General features: G+C 55.9%; 7 protein-coding genes across 7 annotated transcripts; 5 read left to right on the top strand and 2 right to left on the bottom strand.

The window, feature by feature from the left end:
* Positions 1 to 600: 600 nt before the first annotated feature.
* On the bottom strand, positions 601 to 1,895 carry B0I36DRAFT_424766 (alpha/beta hydrolase fold-domain-containing protein; the record flags this gene model as incomplete). Its single annotated transcript, XM_046162297.1, has 2 exons — positions 601 to 1,505; positions 1,572 to 1,895. 2 exons carry the CDS (start codon positions 1,893 to 1,895, stop codon positions 792 to 794), a joined length of 1,038 nt encoding a protein of 345 aa, XP_046006917.1. The 3' UTR covers positions 601 to 791.
* Positions 1,896 to 2,356: 461 nt separating this feature from the next.
* B0I36DRAFT_376911 (cyclohexanone monooxygenase) lies at positions 2,357 to 4,806 on the top strand (the record flags this gene model as incomplete). Its single annotated transcript, XM_046160511.1, is given in 9 exon segments — positions 2,357 to 2,684; positions 2,750 to 2,777; positions 2,933 to 2,975; positions 3,042 to 3,150; positions 3,163 to 3,249; positions 3,333 to 3,395; positions 3,476 to 3,559; positions 3,680 to 4,551; positions 4,627 to 4,806. 9 exon segments carry the CDS (start codon positions 2,357 to 2,359, stop codon positions 4,804 to 4,806), a joined length of 1,794 nt encoding a protein of 597 aa, XP_046006916.1.
* Positions 4,807 to 4,920: 114 nt separating this feature from the next.
* Positions 4,921 to 5,993, bottom strand: B0I36DRAFT_392813 (uncharacterized protein). Its single transcript, XM_046161446.1, has one exon. It carries the CDS (start codon positions 5,793 to 5,795, stop codon positions 5,145 to 5,147), a length of 651 nt encoding a protein of 216 aa, XP_046006915.1. The 5' UTR covers positions 5,796 to 5,993; the 3' UTR covers positions 4,921 to 5,144.
* Positions 5,994 to 6,283: 290 nt separating this feature from the next.
* B0I36DRAFT_424764 (cytochrome P450) lies at positions 6,284 to 8,630 on the top strand. Its single transcript, XM_046162296.1, has 9 exons — positions 6,284 to 6,474; positions 6,547 to 6,792; positions 6,874 to 7,033; positions 7,111 to 7,194; positions 7,250 to 7,346; positions 7,465 to 7,693; positions 7,783 to 7,955; positions 8,012 to 8,272; positions 8,454 to 8,630. The coding sequence occupies exons 1-9, from the start codon at positions 6,361 to 6,363 to the stop codon at positions 8,620 to 8,622; spliced, it is 1,533 nt and encodes a 510-aa protein (XP_046006914.1). The 5' UTR covers positions 6,284 to 6,360; the 3' UTR covers positions 8,623 to 8,630.
* Positions 8,631 to 9,675: 1,045 nt separating this feature from the next.
* On the top strand, positions 9,676 to 11,404 carry B0I36DRAFT_387583 (uncharacterized protein; the record flags this gene model as incomplete). Its single annotated transcript, XM_046161194.1, has 6 exons — positions 9,676 to 9,715; positions 9,790 to 9,816; positions 9,882 to 9,998; positions 10,082 to 10,224; positions 10,285 to 10,591; positions 10,911 to 11,404. The coding sequence occupies 6 exons, from the start codon at positions 9,676 to 9,678 to the stop codon at positions 11,105 to 11,107; spliced, it is 831 nt and encodes a 276-aa protein (XP_046006913.1). The 3' UTR covers positions 11,108 to 11,404.
* A 1,474-nt stretch (positions 11,405 to 12,878) lies between these two features.
* On the top strand, positions 12,879 to 14,925 carry B0I36DRAFT_387582 (uncharacterized protein). Its single transcript, XM_046161193.1, has 3 exons — positions 12,879 to 13,921; positions 14,074 to 14,183; positions 14,337 to 14,925. The coding sequence occupies exons 1-3, from the start codon at positions 13,037 to 13,039 to the stop codon at positions 14,587 to 14,589; spliced, it is 1,248 nt and encodes a 415-aa protein (XP_046006912.1). The 5' UTR covers positions 12,879 to 13,036; the 3' UTR covers positions 14,590 to 14,925.
* Positions 14,926 to 16,931: 2,006 nt separating this feature from the next.
* On the top strand, positions 16,932 to 20,532 carry B0I36DRAFT_275040 (uncharacterized protein). Its single transcript, XM_046151364.1, has 6 exons — positions 16,932 to 16,993; positions 17,087 to 17,535; positions 17,615 to 17,926; positions 17,994 to 18,322; positions 18,387 to 18,861; positions 18,926 to 20,532. The coding sequence occupies exons 2-6, from the start codon at positions 17,130 to 17,132 to the stop codon at positions 20,245 to 20,247; spliced, it is 2,844 nt and encodes a 947-aa protein (XP_046006911.1). The 5' UTR covers positions 16,932 to 16,993; positions 17,087 to 17,129; the 3' UTR covers positions 20,248 to 20,532.
* The last annotated feature ends 259 nt before the right edge of the window (positions 20,533 to 20,791 follow it).

Genomic DNA, 20,791 nt, shown 5'->3' with positions numbered 1-20,791 from the left:
GCAGGGGAGGCACGGCTAGCTGGCACTGTTGACACGGCAGAGACGATGTCAGCTCTTCGCCCCATAGGGGCGCCGTGGGGACATGTCAAACCGGAGCGGCAGTGGGCTGACTCGGTGCCAAGCCAACGAGTCGGGGCATACCTCGCCGACCACCACCGTTGTGCGTGGCTGGCCCGCCAGATCGAGGCATCCGCCCACGAATACGAGGTGATGCCGTATCCGTATACGAGTGGGGCACCAGCCTGGCTTCGATTACGAATGCACGATGCCATTGGACGTCGACTGAGCATCGTCAGCCAGCACCAGACCCACGCCACTGGTCCCGACAACGCTGAACCTCAACTGAGAACCATACCCGAAAGGGATGGTAGTCAAAGTTGGCATAGGCTCATTGACATTAGCAGGTTGTCGTTGACGGCCGGTTAGACCCGAATTGCTCAAAGTTAGATTCCAGTTTGCCAAACTGGTCCCGAAAGTATCGTCTGCATAGATAAAGCGGATGTGCGCGGACATTTTGTCTTCTTGCTGATTGTTCTCCACGTTCGCCATATCTGTTGACAGATTTACGTATCAAGGTTCTCATAGATGCGCTCCGGACGTGCTATAATATCAATATGGAGATGCACAGTACAACAGCCCCGACTCGAGGACGGAAATAGGCAATATAATATAGATGCACACGCAGCATCAAACATGCCTGTGGGAAGAGGAAAGGACAAAGGTGACGAGAAGCAGATAGACACCAGGACGAGGCGACCATCCGTTGACGGATCGGCGCACAGCGAGTCAAACTACTGTCTGAACCGTTCACAGAGTATCCTAACGACACTGGCCCTGCACGACTTGATGTCCTCCTCGCGATAGTCTGGCTGCCCCGGTTTGTAGTGCGGGAACCCGTGGATGGCCAGCGGGTAGTCGAGCACCTCGGTCTCGATGCCTGCATCGCGCAGCAGGCCCGCATATGCGCGGGCCTCGTCCTTGAGACAATCGAGTCCAGCGATGAAGAGCGCGCAGGGGGCCAGCTGGGGAGCAAGTTCCTTGAGCAAGGTAGGAGTTGTGAGATTTGGCGCGACAAAGATCTGATCAACGTCTATACCAGGCGGGAGGTAGGCAGACTCCATGAGCTCGGCCATCCAGATAGGAAGGGATCTAGTGCGGGCGGCCTCGTCGGTCCCCGCGTACCGAACGCGATAGAGCTCGTTGTTGCTCGTGGAAGGGTACAGCAGGAGCTGCGCGCGGAGGCGGAAGTCAGGCCCCAAGTCCCTGCGGAAGCTGGCGCAAGGCCCTGCAGGGAATGACACCAGTAGCGACAGCGCAGCCACGAGGTTGCCGCCGGCGGACTTACCCAAGAGTGCTACACGCGAGGTGTCGATCTCGGCGGATAGAACCTGCTGCGACTGGTCTGTCCCGAGCCACTGGAGCACCTCGTAGCCCTGGAGCAGGGCGTGCGGAAACGGGTATCGTGGCGCCTTGGCGTAGTCCAATGAGAGGATGATGGCGCCGCTCTGTCGGTGCAGTATCAGCCGTGCTAGATGCTGTGAGTGCTCTCACAATTTCATGTCGCTACGCACCTTATCTGCCATCTCTCTACACATGTCCTGCCCATCGTTGGGTTCGCCGAGGATGAAGCCGCCGCCTTCCAAGACAACGACGCATGGGAGTCTGCCGCCGATGGGAGTTTTCGATTTGGGCAGGCACACGGAGGCAGTGATGCTGCCTTGGCCGAGCCCCGGTGTTGTAATATTGATGATCTTGTCAAAGGCCTTGCCATCGCCCGAAACGGAGGCTACGAACCTGCGCAGCGCCCAGCACGCCGATCCCAGGTAGGCTCCATAGAGAAATGAATGTGCTGCGGCTGGGTTGACTACAGGCGGTTCGACAGTTGTGTTCGACATGGCGATGGTCTGCATCTCTAAAATGGCCGACAACGGCTGGCATAGCGCTGGGTGAAAGGGCCTGAAAATGCGGCGGGACCATGACTTCCAGTGCGTTCGGGGTGCGGAGATCTGTGGTGAGGGGAGAGTCGTCCTGAGCTAGGGACGAGTCAGCACAACTGATGTCAATGAGGCTCCGGGGTGGCGACCCCCATCGAGCCCGAAGCCTGCCAAGCGAGGCAATGCGGAATGGCATGGTACGGGTGACCTCAAGATCTGGGGAACCCCAGAACACCGCGGAGTCAGGCCGGGGTTGATGGGCCATTGCTCGATAAAGCACGCGAAGGTCGATTTGGGGCTGCCTCCGGCTGACGACGAGTTAAAAGCAAGCTCGTATTGCAACCAGCACAAGTCAACACTGATCACACCATCACCATAGCACTTCTCCCTCATAATCTCTCACAACCAAATCCGTGCTCACAATGACTGAGGACATGGGACAAGGCGCCGGCGCCGGCGACGGCTGGTCCAGTGCAAGGGGCCCGCAAACCACCAACGGCCACAAAGATCATGGCGTGGCTGCGGGCGCTACGGCGACTCCCGGAACAGCCAACGGCACCACCAGTCACGCCTCGACAGGCTTCCAAATGCTCAACCAGTGGCACTCACAGCCGCGCAACATCCGCATCATTCACATTGGTGCCGGCGCCACTGGCATCTGCGCCGCCTACAAGATGGAGCGTCAGCTCGAGCACTACGACCTCATCTGCTATGAGAAGAACGAGGAGATTGGCGGCACCTGGCTCGAGAGTGAGCAGTCCATTGAACTTCCTGCCTTGGCCAGCGTGGTACTGACTGGTGTTCCCAACTCTTAGATCGGTATCCCGGATGCGCTTGTGATGTGTACGTGGTGGACACCTCGCTCTGCCCTCGAGAGTCATGCCGTGCTTGACTAACAGAATATCGTTCAAGAACAGGCCCGCACAAATATACACGTAGGGCTTCACCACACCCCGATCATCAGCATGATCGTGTGGGAGGTATTGACCGCAGCACAGTTACACGTTCGAACCAAATCCCAAGTGGAAGAACTACTATGCTGTACGTTATGCTACCATTGTCTCACTTCAGAATACACCTACACTCACACTACAACGGAACATGTAGTACTCGCCCGAGATCCACGACTACTTTGTCAACTTTTGCGACAAGTACAACCTCCGCAAGTACATCAAGCTTAAGCATAGAGTAGTCGGCGCTGTTTGGCACGAGGACCGTGCGCAGTGAGAGGTCAAGATTGAGCACAACGGCCAAACTATCACCGATTGGTGCCATGTGCTTATCAACGGCTCCGGTATTATCAACTGCTGGAAATGTGGGTTGGTTTTCGCTGCACTTGCTCAGCCATGAATGGCAATTCCTGCGCTTTCCCGCTGACATCGAAGTCTCCCCTCCAAGGGCCCAAGATTGATGGGCTTCACTCGTTCGAGGGGGACCTGATTCACTCGGCTTATTGGGATGGTGAGTTGGCCTCGCACCCCACCTCGGCCAACGCGCTGCAACATATGCGTGTGTGCCAGACTGACCAGCTCGCAACACAGGCGCCTGTGACTGGTCAGGCAAGCGCGTGGCCGTCTTAGGTAATGGTTCATCGGCGATTCAGATCGTTCCCCAGATTCAAGAGAGTGAGTTATATTGTCCGTTCCTGGCAGCGCACTTATACCCCCTTCCCAACTCTCGCCGCGGGATAACAAGGACTCACTCAATGACACTAGCCGCGTCACGGTTGACGAGCTTCATGAGAGGCCCAACCTTTATCGCGCCTCCCATGGAGAGAGTTCCGGTTGACGTGCCCGAAGAGTTGAGAAAGGCCGACATGCCCCAGTCGGTGATCGACCCCTTTGTTATGCAGAAGGCTTACACGGACTCCGAGATCAAGATTCTGTCCAATGATCCGGACTATCTGCTGCTATACCGTAAGAAGATTGAGTACAGCATCAATGTCAATTTTGGCATCTTTTATAAGGACACCGAGGCTTCCAAGATGGCGGGATGGTACATGCGAGAGAATATGAAGACCAGGATCAAGGGTCACCCAGTGCTGACGGAAAAGCTGATCCCGCAGTGGGCAGTCGGCTGCCGCAGGCTGACGCCCGGCGACAACTACATCGAAGCCCTCATCCAGCCCAATGTCAACTTCACGTTCTCATCGATCCAAAGCGTCGACGAAACGGGCATCGTGACGGCCGACGGCAAGCACCACGAAGTCGATATGATTGTCTGCGCGACAGGCTTCGACATGGCGTGGACGCCGCACTTCAAGCTCGAGGGCCGGGATGGCGTAGACATTGAGGATCTATGGTCTCCAGTACCCAACTGCTATCTTGGCATCGCCGCCCCCAAGTTTCCCAACTATTTCATTATAAACGGCCCGCGTGGTGCTCTCGGCAATGGCACTGTACTACCCTGTCTCGAGACGCAGCTTGACTACGCCATCGCTGCGGTCAAGAAGATGCAGTCGGACCGCATCAACACCCTCGATGTCAAGGAGGACGTCGCTGCCCATCTCAACGAGTACATCGACGCCTGGTGCGAGACGAGCGTCTTCTCGGAACCATGCCGCAGTTGGTACAAGATGAACACCACGGATGGCAAGCCCATGGTCTGGGGTGGCAGCGTGAGTGTTGTGCATCCAGCAACGCTAACTGAGAGTGAACCACGCACGCAAGCTGATACTTTCTTTCCCAAATAGTCCGTCCATTACCTCAAGACCATCAAGACCCCACGCTGGGAACACTACAATATTACCTACATGGACAACAACCCGTGGTCATTTCTCGGTAACGGCCGCACTAAGGCCGACCTCGAGGGCGATTTTGATGGGCTGACTACATATCTCCGCAACGCAGACACACCCTGGCAGATTGTGTAGATATCGAGCATTCAGAAATCTACCCCTAACATGGTTAACAAGGTTTCAAGGTAATCGATTCCTGTTGTCTTGTATCGTTGGTATCCATATGCATGTGGAAATATCGTAGATGGCCCTCGATCTCGTTGTCCGCCATGTCAATGCTCAATCAATCCTGTAACTTACATCAGCTTTGTCGTACTTTGTCATCGTCACATAATTATATCTGACCAAATCACGCCTAGCAAAGCATCTGCTCACTTCCCCCCACCAAGGGCAAACCCCTTGGGTCTCGACTATTGGACTTTGTATTGATGGAGTTTAGGCAAGTTTGTACTGCCGATGCTTCCTGCTCGGCTCTACGCACTCACAGCACCATCAAAGACTTTGAGTTTGACGAGATGCGACTCGCCGCGACGGGTGACGCTGCTGGCCCTTGCCTCTTCCTCGGTCGCGAACCCGAAGGCGGCACAGTACCAGGTTTGCCCCTGCATGTCGACAGCGTACGCGCCCTTGGCGGACTTTGAGTCACCGCTACCATCCGGCGAGTGGCCGAGCCCAGCGAGGACGTCGGCCTCGGCCTGACCCGGAGCGCCCTGATCCCAGACGGAGATGAGCTGGACTTCTTCGTGGAGCATACCGGCTGGCTTAAAGTGGTAGTGGCGAACAAGGGGCCGCCCAGCCTCGAAAAGGTCCGAGATCCCCCGTATCACGGGTAGGAAAGCGGGCGTCTGCCAGAAGGTCCAGTGGTCCTGGATGCGAGCCCAGTCGATCTGCCAGATCATAGTAGAGCTGTCGTCGAGCGAGTAGCCCCAGCTCATGCGCCGGACCCCTTCCCCAGTGGCCGCATTGGCGAGGATGCGCGTCTCAAAGTCGCGTGTCGTCTCGTCGCTGTGCGGCTGCTTGAGCTTGAAGATGACAATCTCGGTGACGGGCTGGTCGAGCACCTTGGTGTGCTTGAGTAGGGCCTCGGTGTAGACCGCCATCTGCTCTGGCGTGACCTCGGACATGGTGACGACGTAACAGCGGGCCTTGTCTGACTGGAAAGAGTATGAAGGTGTGCGTGAGGACGATCAGGGCGTGGGCCAAATGATAAGAGTTTTAGGCCTCCTGTCGATATCACAGACAGTCTGCGCGTGGCAGAAGAGGGGCCTCACACTGTAATCCTTATAACGAGCTGCCGTCCACCGTACAGGATCCGAGTCACCCACGTCGACAACGTAATTAGCAAATGGAGCGCGGAGCTGGGGTGCCTGAGTACAGGGCTCGAGCCGAGCACTGCCGCGAGTGGCACTGCTCGTATTCGCACCGAGTCAGCGATCATGACACGACGTGGCCCCGCTCCCATCATCCCCCCCCCCCCCCCCCCCGGGCGAGGGCTCGAGACAAGGCCAGTGTCCGAGCGGAAGGCGCCGCACCCGCACAAGTGAGCTGTCAAAATAATCACAACGAGGTCCTTATGAATCTTCTTCCCCTTTCCCTCCCTTCCAGCATCTGTCGGCAGTCGGCAGGTTGCGATTGTTGTTCTCACAACGTTCTCAAGCCACTGTCATACGCAACCAACAAGTTGCGTGAATGTCAACAACCAGCATGCTACCCCTGTTGGCCGACGTCTCTCCCACCAAGGCGGTGATAGCTGCCTTTGCTGGCTGGCTGCTGTGGCTCGACTACAAGCGTGCCAGTATCTCGGTGAGTCTCAACCTGCTTACCTTGAGTCCGCTCTCGGCTGAGCCTGCTGACAGTTTCGCAACCCCGTGATAGCCCAAAGTGGAGCCTGTTGGTGCGACCTCTCTCCCTATCCCCATCATTGGGTCGTGGATCGCTGCCATCCGCTTCCTCCGCGACCCCGTCAAGGCTGTTAGAGAAGGCACCAGGAAGACCAAGAATGGCATGTTCAAGATCACGACCCACCAGGGCGAGTACGTCCTCGTGACCGACCGGGCCAAGGTCTCGGAATACCTCCGGGCTCCAGATGACGTCTTGAGCATGCAAGATGGTGCCAACGACGTGAGTGTACTCCTCCTTTACTGTCACCTGCACATGAAATACCGCCAGGAAGCACACCCTGATGCACCCTGAACTGATCAGCAACAACAAATTCCCTTCACCATGGGCTATGGGGTTGGCCACCGGACGTACCACACGAGTGTCGTCAAGGGGCCTGTCACCAAGAAGATTAACGAGAAGACGCCGGACATGATTGACGAGGCAAGTCTGGCCCTCGATGAGCTCTTCGGGGCTCCGGAAGGTGAGTCACGCTCCCTCGCTTCGGTGGGCGGACTAATTCCTAACTCAGCATTTCTGACCTTGATGATTGGCTGATAGAGTACACCCCATTCCCTCTCTACGACCACATGGCAATGGTGGTAGCGCGGATCGCCAACCGAATCTACGTGGGGACCCGGTTTTGTGAGCACAATCTATTCACTTACGATACTCAGGACCGCCTATTGACCTATTCAAGGCCGTAACGAGAGATATCTGCGCGCGGCTATCGACTACGCTCAGTACGTCGTCATCTCGGCCGAACTGATACGTGTGTTGCCGGATTGGCTCAAGAGGTTAAAATACTCCAAGTCCCACACAAACCCGCTCTGTGACTTGGCGATCTCAAACCCTGTCCCATGACCAACCAGGAGAAAAGCATGCTGACTGTGGTTCGCCTGTGGGGATTTTTAGAATCGTCGTGCCTTATATGCCGTGCACAACGTACCGTAAGATGGCAGAGGTGTATCTGGCAGACTTCATTCGGGAACGACTGGAGGAGCGCGGAGATGAGAGCGACGACAAGCCCGACGACCTGCTGCAATGGTTGGTTGACGCTGCCCCCCCGATCGAGAAGACAGTGCCCCAGCTGTCGGAGAGACTCATGGCCCTCAACGTGGGCTCAATTCACACCAGAGTCATGGTACGTTGACGGCTCCATGAACTGACACGAGATTGTCCGCGCGTTTCTGAGCCTTACGGATCTGGAAAGCTGACAGACTCTTGAGCTAGACTTTCACTGGCGCGCCGTACATCCTGGCCGAGAATTCAGAGAAGTACACCGCCATGCTGCGAGAGGAGGTCGAGGCGAGCCTGGTGGACGGCAGAATCGCTGTCGAGTCGCTCAACAAGCTGCCCAAGATGGACAGCTTCCTCAGGGAATCCGCGCGGTGTAGCAATCTCGGGTTGAGTATAAGGGCCTCTTTCATCATCCCTGCCCTCGCATATTGACTGGGCTCAGAATGCTGAACTCCCCGACTGTGGCCATGCAGCGAAACGCACGACAGCAGTTCACATTCTCCGACGGCACCGTCATCCCCAAGGGTGCCAAGGTCGGCTCGCCGACGCTCATCACACATTACGACCCAGAGGTGTACGCGAATCCAGAAGTCTTTGACCCGTTGCGCTGGTACAACGAGGCCCGCGAACACGGTACCGCGCAGAAGACAATCCTGACTACGGGGCCCAACTTCAACGTCTTTGGTGCCGGCCGTCACCCGTGGTATGTACCACTCGTCTCCACTTTTGTTGTCATCTTGTCGTCGGCCCTCTAACTGTCCGGCCGTGCTTCGGGGGGAGGGTGCCGAGCCACTCCGGTCTCTTCCACGCACTGTAAAGGAGGCCTATGGTTCGATTCAACAAGAATACGGCAGAATCTAACAAGATTGTTGACAATGCTTCAGCCCCGGCAGGTTCCTCGCGACGCACGAGATGAAGATAATCCTTTCCATGCTTCTGCTGCGCTACGACTTCAAATTCGCCGACGGCGTCAAGGCCAAGCCGCTCTACATTGCCACCATGTCGCTTCCGGACACCATGGTCAACGTCCTATTTCGGCGCCGCCAGGTATGAGTCAGGTGTCCAAAAAAGTTTTGGGGGGGGGGGGGGGCCTTGTACACGAGTGTCCCTTGTTTCTCGACCTGCGCCTCGAGTCTGGTAAATTGTCCACAAGGACAAAATACAAATGGTAGAAGGGCCAGACGTGGGTGGTAGCAGCACGAAGGATGACGGAGGGAAATGAAGGCTTGTTGCACGAGTAGATATTCCACGGAGTAATGCACATTCAGAAAACGTGACCTCAGATCCAGGACTCCGCTTTGTCTCCGCATCCCCGCAGTTCCCCACGCTGATGCCCCACGTACAGCTGCTGATTTCCACAACCTCGGGTCCCATACTTGCAGGGCGCTTGGGCGGACTGCATTACGCCATGTCAAATTGCAGCAGCCCAGGCACACTCTCGTCGGCAGGGACAACTGCTGCAGCCTGGCCCAAATCACCGCCAGCCTTGCCAAGGGTCCCTCTTGTTGAGCCTCAGTGGTGCCTGACGTCCAGAGCACGGCAGCCATTGCCCCAAGGCTCCCTCTTGGCAGAGTGGCTCGGTCAATATACAAAGAGTGCCACCGTCGTCTGACTCCACGATTTCTCCCCGATGGCTCAGATCTCCTATGGTCTTCTCTTGAGCTCCTTTGCCTACCACAGCCATGTCGTTTAAGCGCCGCTCTCTGCCCGCTCTTGTGACATTTGCGGCTGCCGCTAGGGTCGCATCGGTCAACGTCACGGTGCCCTGTAAGGTAAGGCGCCCGCTGGTGCAGCCATGCTCGGCGCAAGACCCCCATTGCAGTCTCGTGAGCTCCTCCATGCTCTGGTTGTCGTGGCAGGCAGATGTCGACGGCAGTGCCGCAACTCAGAGACTGAAAACATGCTAGGTTCGAATTCTACTTCTGGCCCAGCTATGCCACTAACATCAGCTTGGCTGGTCCCTGCCTCAATCCTCAATCACATCTCCCAACTGTACGGGCAGAAAGTACCCTTCCGCATCGGTGGCACGACATAGGACAGGGGGACGTACAATCCCGACCTGGATGCGTACATTTCCTACGACGATCCAAATCCCCTCTCCCTCCCATGGAGGTTACCTATGGTCCCAGGTTCTTCGACTTCATCGGTTCGTAGTGACTCGATGCTTGCTCAATACCAAAGACATGACACCGCTGACACATAAGCTCCATCGGCTGATAGCTCTCTATGGTGCTGAGACTATCCTGGGTATGCTTTACATCGTCCTCGTCCCCTCGGTACCGGTTTCGCTTGCTCATCATCCCGAACTACAGGTTTCAACAGGGGCAACAACAACCTCACGGACACCTTTGAGGCATTTGCGAACGCCAAGACGAGCCCCGGCCTTCTTGAGCACCTTGCGGGCGTCGAGGTTGGCAACGAGCCTGATGGTAAGCACAACGCGCCCCGGAGAGCCTCTACACCTAGTCGTTGCTGGCGGGCTTCCACTTACGCAAGCTCTCCTCTTTCACAGTCTACCTGTTTATCTGGCAGAAGCCGATTGCCACGCCACCTTGGGACGCGAATCAGGAGGGTGCGGACAGCGCCGACTGGGCACAGGACTTTATCAACAGCTGGAAGGAACCCCTGTCGATGCTCTACGCGGGTAGCTGTGGTGTGCCGATCCCGATCCAGCCCAACTGGCCCAACATGACGCATCTCATTGACGTGTCGTAGAACGCGACCGTCAATGTGGCCGTCCGCACGTGGAATCAGCACTTGTACACCCTGTCACAGGGCACCAACATTGCCGTCGAAATGAAAGATGCCCGCACCGCGGCTGATCTCGCCACATTCTCGGTGTATGTCGCCTCTGCCGCGTCTACTGGCCGCGAGTTCTACCTCGGCGAGACCGGCTTCCACGGCACCGACGTCGAGAGCGACGCCAGCTTTGGCGGCGCGCTACAACTCCCAGACAAATCGCTACTTGCCACCACGCTCGATATCAACAGACTCTACTACCACCAGGGCACCATCAACCAAGGTAAGGAAAAGTCCTAGCGAGCACCCCCCCTCCCCCCCCCCGTCTCACCCTGGCCGTGGTCCACGCGTTGAACTACCCTTCTACGGCGGCTATATGTCCACGTTGGCGCTGCACGGCGTGGACCAGATCATCGCAACCGATGACGGCAGAAGCCGGCACGGGCAGTACGTTCTCTTCCAGGGAGGCAAGCCCGTCAAGGCCGATCGTCAACACCGAGTATTACTCTGGCACTGGGGCGCGCGCCCCACCACCGATTTTATCATCCAGAGGCGCCCTGTACACCTCAGCCAAGAAGGGCCATGGGAATTCTCACGCCGAGGCTGCCAGTGGCTCGCGGGTTCTCCGCGCCACGGCAGCTCTTCGGACGTCAAGGCCACCACGGCCAAGGAAGGCGTTGCCGCCTATGCGGGCACGACCATTGGCGGCCAGGTCTTTGAGTCGCTGGGGATTGACGAGGCCACCGGCGCCGCGGTCGTAGGCGTAGGTGCCTCCGAGGCTGTCATCGTGTACCTCTGAGATCATTATCTGAATTTACACTTTCTTCTTGGTCTTGCGGCAGCGGCTCTTGTGTACCGCCCAGCAATGGGACGCTCACGGGAGCCAAAAGTTCTTCCCACCCGTCGCCGCCACAGTTTTCTTGCCTTGAGCATTTGTGTGGAGCAGGCTACTTTAACGTCCCAAGTTGATGTGGGGTTTTGCCCAAAACTGGAGGATGCTTCGCATATTAACGTATCTGGTCGAACACGGAGTGAGTTGGGTCGCACGGGTATAAGAGGAACAAACAACTCGCTTCATTCCAAATATACATGATTCCATCCTCGCACCTGTGACCCACGCTGGCTGTCATCAGGCAGCAAAGCGAAGACCATGTGTATCCTTTGTAGAAGGGGCTATTTCGGGTAGGCCCGGTAGTGCTGGTCGTCATCGAGAAAGAGTGTGGTGATGGAGTGGATTGGACCGCATCAGTAAGAAGACCAGGGTATCCGTAAGGTAAATCGTGCGCCCCACGCTCGTCATGATTTCAATGAAAACTTCGCGAATTACTGTTCAATCTGTCCGAGGCTCCTCGTTCCGCTTGCATCCATCCTTCTGAGTAACTGTGGAACCTCGCCCTGCTTAGTCAACCCAGACCTGCCAGGCAACAATGCATCCACGAGAGCTAAGAGCTGTACGAGACGAGATGACATCGTGTTTAAGCAGGTTCCCACCCTGGGCCACCTCCAGTTCTTACGTACACTGTCTTTTTCCGGCCCCCGCACGAGCATGCGACTACAGTTGCATGGGCAGTTAGGTATCAAGTCGCCCTTACTGACTGTGGTACAGTTAAGTAAAACAACGACAAGCCTCCTCCACGGTATCAGCACGAAGGTAACCGCCATTATCAGCGTGCTCTGAACCCAAAGCTGGACCTGCTACTGCCCTGGTTCGGAACGTCGTGTCCACCCCACGGACTCACAACAGCCATCTACGTTGCTCAATACCTCAGAGTACCCAGAACTCCGTGTCTACAGATTGAACATACAAGGCCCCGAACTGTTTGAGTGAGCCGGCAAGTTTCCCCCCTTGTTCTGGGACCTTAGTTGTAAACACTCCGAGTTAAATTTGAGGATTCGACACAGGTGGCCCAAGCCTTCGGATGGATTATGGCACGCAGCTCTGGATTCGAGAAGTCAGCAAAACTTCGCAGCACTATCGTATGCTTGAAATCGACTTGGAGTGTTCCACAACTCGAGAGTCCAAGAACAGCGCGAAAAAGTTGACGCAGGCGCCGCCCTTGCTATCTCGCACCCTTGCGCCTGTTCTAAGCGAGGTACTAAGGCAGGACTGGCGCGGTCAGAGAGCTGGTGCAGCACCACAATGGAGCCACAACATGGGGGAACACGCTTTCGGCTAGGCTTGAAACAAGGATGAATACAGGCACCGCGATCGCATTCGTATCCTGCGTTGGGACCCTTTCGAGCCGCGCAAGCTCCACCCGCTTGGTCACGGATGCGAAGTACTTCGGGATAAGCTCGCATGCTTAAAAGTGTTGATAGCCTATGCTGCCTGACGATCGCAGACACGGGGACGCGACATGCATAAGGATATCCTGCGTGAGACTGGCCCCAACGTGGTCACGTAGATACGGACAGCAGAATCACTTTGGGGGCAGGACAGCCAGCCAGCAGCCAGCAGATGTTTCCGGCTCAGAATGTGTGAACCCGTACCTTCCAGCGTGGGCCGCCACATGGCTTTTACAAGCCTGGGCTTGGGCAACCCCCTCACGTCCTTCCCCGCACTTCCTAAGGAAGGACTTTGGGACGCCTCCTCCCTCGTTTGCTCATGGGTCTTTCGGTCCTCTGGGACACTCTATAGATCCCATTTGTATACGTCGAGGCCGCGCGAAAGGGAGAGAGAGAACATCTCCATCTGCAAAACCACCTACCGAAAGACTACAGGCCGAACATGCTGCAGCCACAGTCGCCTCCATCCGTGCCCGCTGCCGTCATCGACAGCAGGCGCATTCGCAAGCGGGCCACGGACCGGAAGTCACAGAAGAAGCACCGCGAACGTCAGAAGTCATACATTAAGCAGCTCGAGGCCTCGCTCGAGTCACTCGCCTCGTGCAAGGACACCGATGAGCGCATGGTCACCCTCCTAGCCGCCAGGGACCAGTACAAGTCCCGCTACGAGGAGGCCATGTCCCGCATCAACCGCATGCGCGACATCCTCTGCGCCGCGGACCAGGCTGCAGGCGAGTCGTCCGTCATGCACCTATTTGACTGCTCGTCCATGCCGTCCTGGTTGGTAACACAGCCCTCATCTGCCGGCGGCGGCGCCACTCCGCCGGGCCTTGAGATGAACGCCCTCGATCTTGTCCTGACCCCAGCCACTTCCCTGGCCGACGACGTGGCCATGGCACTGCCCACCATCCTGCCCAATAACGACAATGCGAGCCACAATGGCCATGACACGACGAGCATCGCCCACTCGCTGGCAGACATGCTCACTATTGACTACTACGACAACGCGGGCGGCTATGGCAGTATTCAGCCATCGCTCGGCCCTACCACTTTTGACAACGAGCCGCCGCCGGCCCTCCGCATCCCCGTCAGCCTTGACGGTGTTATCGGAGACCACGAGCACATATGCCTCCCGCGTTACGCGACTCCCGTCGGGCCTGGAGACCGCCACATCACCTCGATGCTCATCGAGGCTTCGCGCGAGCACGCGGCCCAGGCGTTCGACCTGACACCGCCTACGCTCCAGCGCGTTCTATCTTCCAAAGCCGACCTCCTCGCTTTCCGCCTGTACAACTACATTGCTGCTTACGGCCCCATGCCGATGCATGTAATGATCGCGACTTTCTGGACTCAGTACCTTCTCCTTAGGGTGTGTCCTCCCCAATCCTGATCTCTCCGCCATGCGTCATTAGCCAGTGGACTACTCAGTTTTGCTTTTTTTTTTTTCAAGCAGACGCTCATACTTAAATCTCGTCTCAGTGGCACGTCACGAGATCTTTGGACGACTACCAACAAATACCGCCGTTTCTGCGCCCACTAGAGATCCAAAGGAGGATCCCCCACCGCATCTGCGCTGGTTTGATCGTTTGGTGAGGCTGGAAAACCCTCGCGTCCTCGGCCCGCGTCTTCCTCTCCGATTCCCTTTTCATTTTGCGCGGAGGGAAAGATTGGCAAACCCGCTCTTGACATCTTCCCTTGTGTACCCGACCCAGCGGACTAACTTTGCTTGCGTTGTTGCCCAGGCCCGACATGCGACGCTGCCTCGTGCGCGATGCGCTCTCGGTGAGCCCCGAAGTCGTAGGCACCGATCTCGTCCGGAACCTCGGCACCACGTGGCACCCACAGCTATGCGTGTCCGGGGATCTGACGACGAGCATGGATCTGTTCGTCGTACTCGAACGGCAAGCCGCGTCGCTGGAGTTTTGGCGGTGCAGACCGGAGTTCTTCGTAAAATACCCCCAGTACGCGCACTGCCGGATGGGCCAGCCCTCGTAGGTCTTTGCAGCCAACACAACGGCAAAGACATGCCCATACTGCCGGCCGCTGTGGAGGTTTGGAGAGTTGCCAAAGGCCTTGGTGCAAAATGGATTTCGTCACGGCCTCGCTGCAAGTGAAACTCCAAGCCGCCTATGGACTGAGTCAGGGAGATCCTTTTCTTCTGCGCGTATTTGTTTCCTATCATTACGCATCAATGCCAGAACTGTGCTTCTACAGTAATTACTTCTTGCAAATGCGCACTGTAGGAGGGCTGAATCCACACGCGGCTGTGGAAGCAACACTAAAATGGCAAGAAAGCTGCAGATCGTGTTACCAGAAGAAGTTAAACAGGTGAACGTAGACGTACTGTACCGGTACTATCATTCGATATTGACAAGGTATTAAGATACTGAAGATTATGCCGACAGAAACCAATGGGCAAGGCCACCTGCATCTAAACTGGATCGGCTCATAATTGTCGCAAACAAACAGTGTCTTATTACAAGATGTCGATCACGAAGTGGTCTGCAGAGCGCCGTGCTCCTTGATAAATCAAGAATGCCTGGCAAGAATCAGAAGGGAGGCGTCACCTGTGCGCCGAACGGTGTTAACCCTCTGCCAGTCACGTATGCCCCGCTCTGGATCAAACCACGCCCACAACTGCCTAGATATCAATAATGCCTGGTATATTGGCTCCCACTGGGCCTCTGTGCCGCGAGTTCACAGGGCCGAATATTTGCTGTGGTGCTCCATCTAAACCATGCAACTACACAGATTCTTCAAGTCCGTGCACTTGCGGCTCTCAAATCGCTAGTGACACCGTCGGGGCTAGATAGAGCAGCATCGGTTGGGCGAGGGACGAGGGCATCTGTCAATCAGAATACGGAAGACCTGCAAACAACACCACAGGTCAGTTGCCTTCGGACCTAGAGCAGAGGCTTTGGGCACTGGCGGACGCTTAGGCCTGCTTGGGGCGGCTAAGGAGCACCATGGAGTGAACAGAGTCCCAGTCTGGACGCTGGACTATAGAGCAGTCGCCCCCCGGGGATCCCTGGCCACGTCTCTGATCACATGTTATGTACACCTGGCCGGCACTCTGGGGGCTTGTCGTGCTCGTAGATCTTGTGCGGAGCTTGCACGACTCCACACGTGACTTGCTGAGTCTCCATCGAGCTCAAGAGATCTTGGTATATTCTTGATGCGGTTTGGCGTAGTCGTGGCGAGCTCACAGCTGCCGTGAATAACGACAACGTAGCCGTTGCTCTTTTGATGAAAATAGTCAATGCCTGCCGTGCCGGGTTTGAGGGAAAACAAGAAAGACCATGTGCGAAGCACCCTCTCCTCCACCAAAAGTCCTCGTCCAACCCCATGACAGCACTTCCCGAATCATAACTGGCACTTGCTCTCAAATCTGCTATGGGATTCATATAGAAGCGCAACATCATAGTGGCTGACAACATGGCCACGCAAGCCTCTCACTTGACTGTGCGGCTGTCAACGATACCCAGTAGCCTAGGTAATGAGCCAACTCCTTCCCCAGCCTCGGTGAAGTCGGCCATGAGTAGGCTCTTACGTTGGCGAAAACAGTGGCCCTCCTCTTCTTCCTTTGGGCATGTTTGCTTAGCAGCCAAAGTAATGGCAGCATGGAATCCAGGACACGTTTTCCGACCTGTGGGACCTGGTCATTCGCACAATGCGTACTGGCTGCTCAAGAAGCAGTCCAAGCTTTGTTTGCCTAGTTTGCCGAGTTTCCACTCTTTCCCCTCGTTCCCCTCGTACCCCTCCGCTCCCCTCGTTCCCCTCCGCTCCCCTCGTTCCCCTCGTTCCCCTCGTTCCCCTCGTTCCCCTCGTTCCCCTCGTTCCCCTCGTTCCCCTCGTTTACGTTCGATAGCGGCAGTTCGTGCTCCCTTGTGTTACAAAAGCTCCGTCAACACCACTACTACTCCACTCGTTGTGGAGCCGATGGTATGCAGTCGGTCTGATTTCCGCACCTCCCTTTGGCCAAATTCGACCAGACACCGGGATATGTTGAGGGCTAAAGCAGCGATCCTGGCGGCACAGCTGGCGGAACAGGCCCCTTGCTCCGAGTCAGTCATCGTCGCGCCCCATATGCACCCCGCATTGGACAGAGGCATTGCTACGCTAATAAGGATCTCTCCAACGGGAATGCCCCTTGCCTACAAAGATGCTAGGATAAGTATGGCAATAAAAGGGCAGGCATGACTTGACATAGTATCTACAAGAGCTTTTCTCGAAATCAAGCTGGCAAGTATCAATTCAACTATTCAAGGCTCGTCATGCTGATTCAATGGTGGTCTCTGTTCGCCACTCTGGCGGCGAATCATGCGGTGGCTGCGAGGGATGGGCCGCTTCCAAGCTTCGGCAAGCCATCTGCCGAGCATCGACCAAAATTCCGTTACTGGTACGTTGCTTTAGCTGCCACTATGCCCCCAATGATTCGACAGGTTTTCGTACATTTGAGTTCGTAAATGATATGTTGCTGACTGGCAAACAGGCTCCCTGATGCTGATGTCGATCACAACATCGTGCGTGAGGACATGCGTGCCGCCAAGGATATCGGGGCTGGCGGGATCGAGTTTCTTCCCTTCTATAATTATGGCTACGGCACCCCGGCTCTGGGGCATTATGCCACCTACGCCTTCGGCAAGCCTGCTTTCGTCGATGTCCTCACCACGGCTCTCGAGACATGCAAGGCTGAAGGTCTCGTCATGGATGTTGCCCTTGGTGCCAGCCAGGGCCAAGGTGTGCCTGCCAAGCCCTTGACCACAGGTTTGGCTGTTCAGCTAGTCTATGGCTCTTTGACGGTGGAAAGTGGCGAGGAGTTCTCCGGGGCAGTACCACCGCCCAACCTCAATTGGAACGAGGACACGTCTTTTATGCAGCCAGGCGAGCGGTTTGGCGGCAGCAAACTTATCGGTGTTTCAGCTGGCGCCGTCAAGTCCAGTAAGTCATAGCGGCAGCCAGCCATTGTGTCCAACTATCTAGCTGGTGAGAGGTTGACTGACACTCTATATTCTCTTAGCAAACCAAACCGCGTCGCAAACATTCGTGGCATTGGATGAGAAGTCTCTGATTGATCTTACAGCAGAAGTCCAGAATGGACAGCTCACGTGGCGGCCCCCAATCGACGGCAACGCATATGTCATATTCGCAACCTACGAGCGGTATACGAACCAAAGAGCTTGTGTTGGCATCCCAACAGATGTCATTGCCAACGGCTCGTGGGTCACTGACAAGTTCAGCGCCGCTGGCGCCAAGCTAGTTACCGAGTTCTGGGAACAGAATATCCTGACTGTCGAGGTGCGCGAGCTCCTTCAGGCTGTTGGCCAGCACAGTAAGCCCCAGATTCCCTATCGAGTCACATGCTCTAGTGAACACGTGCACGTACTAATAAGCCTCAGCATGGGAGGACAGTATGGAGATCCAAGCTGCCCTCTACTGGTCCGAGAGCCTCCTCGATCGCTTCAAGGCCAACAGAGGCTACGATCCAGTCAAGTACCTGCCTCTCCTCTTCCACCCGTCGACTGCATGGGGGAATCATGGAGCCCCTTACGACACGACGTACTATCTGGAAGCCTCTGAAGATACGGGCCAGAGCAAGTATCTTCAGGACTACCGCGCCACTCTTGATGAAGGCTATGTGGAGTATTTGGAGACACTCGCGACTTGGGCACAGAGTATTGGCCTGTCGCACTCCTGTCAGGTGGCCTACAACATCCCTGTTGATATGGTAAGGCTTTCTGAATCGTGCCTTGATTTGCTCCAACCCGCCCACTGACGCGCTTTCGCAACAGCTCGCGGCAATTCCCGCAGTGGCTGGACCGGAACTTGAATCTCTAGGCTTTCCCGAGGTCGACATGATGCTCCAGTTCGTCGGGGCGGCGCACATCTCCCGGCATAACATCGTGTCGACAGAGATAGGCGCGGTCCAGACAGGCGGCTATAGTTTAACTGTCCCGGGCCTGCTCAGTCTCTTCCACGATGCCTTCTCGAGCGGTGTCAACCTCATGGTGGTCCACGGCATGCCGTACGGTGGTGAAGAGGAGGGATCGACCTGGCCCGGCTACACAACGTTCCAGTTCATATATACCGAGATGTGGAGCCCCAAGCAGCCAGCGTGGCAGTACATGAATGAACAGATGGAATACACGGCCAGGACCCAGCTTGCGCTGCAAGCTGGTAACCCCAAGACGGATGTCGCCTTCTACCTGTACCAAGATCCGTACAGGATTACCGTGAAGCGAAATGGTTCAGATCTGCGCGCAGCTGGTATGTCGATAATCAACCAAAGTTGGGTTTACCAGCTATTCCTTGCGCTGATACTTCTCTGCAGGCCTGAGTTACGAGTACCTCTCACCGGCAAACATCATTAGCGAGAATGCCAAGGTGACCGGTGGTGAGCTAGACGCTGCTGGCGCAGGGTACCGTGCTTTCGTGCTCGACCAGGAGGACTTCATCACAGCAGAGGCGGCGGAGAAGCTGGTCGAGTTCGTTGAGGCAGGACTCCCCGTCGTGATCGTGGGCGCACTCCCTAGCAAGTCAATCGGCTCGAGCAGCCAGGAGGCCGTAACCAAGGCGATTTCTAGGCTCACGCAAGCCGATTATCCCAATCTCAAAATCATCGACTCGGTCGACACCCTTGTGCAAGCATTGAACGCCCTTTCCGTCGTGCCGCGGGTACAGGTTTCTTCACAGACCACCGGAGCAACCCAGAACCTTTACCACCACCTCAGGTCCGACGGCGCCTCAGATTTCCTATACGTTCGGAACAAGGACATCCCTGCCACCTTTGATATCAGCATTGAAGCCAGCAAGGACAAAGTTCCTTATAGGCTGGACGCGTGGACGGGTAAGCAGGAAGCTGTGGCAGTATATGAACACTTACAGGGCAGGATCAGGCTCCAGGTGACACTTCAAAAGGACCAATCTAGCCTTTTCGCTCTAGGACCGGCGCCCAAAAGGTCAGTGGCTCACGTCGTCTCGCACTCAAGCAATGTCGCCAAGGCCTTTTACGATGATAAGGGCAGGCTTTTCATCGCCGTCGACGATGCTGAGGCGGCGACAGTGACATTGTCGAGTGGAGAGACGCGTCAGATCCCTGCGCTCATCGGTGCTGAGAATTCTACGCTGCTTGACATCGAAGTGGGACCCTGGAACCTGACCGTAGAGTCCTGGGTTCCAAGCCTGGATACCACAACCTTTAAATCTGTTAAGGTCCCCATCAATCTCGGACTTCTAGATGTGCTGAAGCCCTGGTCCGAGATCCCCGCAGTCCAAAACGTGTCTGGGGTGGGCATCTATACGGCGGACTTCAACTCGCCCACACTTCCAGGCGGCGCAGCCGTAACCATCATCGACTTCGGCCCCGTGCTTCACACGCTACGTACGTGGGTTAACGGCAAGCAGCTGCCACCTATAGACAGTTTCGGCGCACAGGTCGACATCTCAGACTACCTCGTCCCTGCTGGGAAGCGCAACTCAATCCGGGTCGAGGTGTCGTCAACACTGTTCAACGCCGTTAAGGCTCGCGTCAACTACATCAAGGCGAATGGGTTTGGCCCCAGCGTTCCAGAGTTTTACACCACGGCAGGCTGGCAGCCCCACGGCCTCGTTGGGCCAGTCACGATTAAGACGTTCCGTAGGATATCTATGTAGGAGGTTAAGCGATGTAACGTGGACATGGCCGCAACGTTCATCAGTCATAAACATAGATGAGCAAGTCGATTGTGGACACTCCGTAGCCTCCCTAGCGAAAACTCCCCCAGAAATAGTATTTCTAGGCTCAGCTGTAAAGGTACAGCCACTTTGTAGTGGGAGAAGCCGCAGGATCAAGACCTTAAAGCCGCCTTCTCCATGGAAATATCAGGAGATCTGTGGTTATGTGTGCTTGCTGATTCGCAGGGAGCATTGAAGGGAGAGCCGTAGACGAAGATATAAGATGATTGTTCCAGAGATGAGAGCATCGCAAATATTGATCGATCCTGGGACCCGCAAGACTCAATGTTCAACAAAGGTGTTTCTTCCCTAAACTATTTTTCAACTTGAACTGAAATCATTCTTTATGTTAGCCAGCAAGCGGTCGACTAAAATGTTCATCGAGTAGTACAACTAAGAACGAGACATCGATCGTCACTCGCATATTATAGCACTTCAGGCTGAAGAGTAACTAGCTGATGACACGATAGACCATGTTTGCTTC

Source organism: Microdochium trichocladiopsis, assembly GCF_020744255.1.
Source record: "Microdochium trichocladiopsis strain MPI-CAGE-CH-0230 chromosome Unknown B0I36scaffold_10, whole genome shotgun sequence".
NCBI lineage: Eukaryota > Fungi > Ascomycota > Sordariomycetes > Xylariales > Microdochiaceae > Microdochium > Microdochium trichocladiopsis.
The sequence above is the reverse complement of the archived record's forward strand: the minus strand, read 5'-3'. Positions and strand labels throughout refer to the sequence as shown.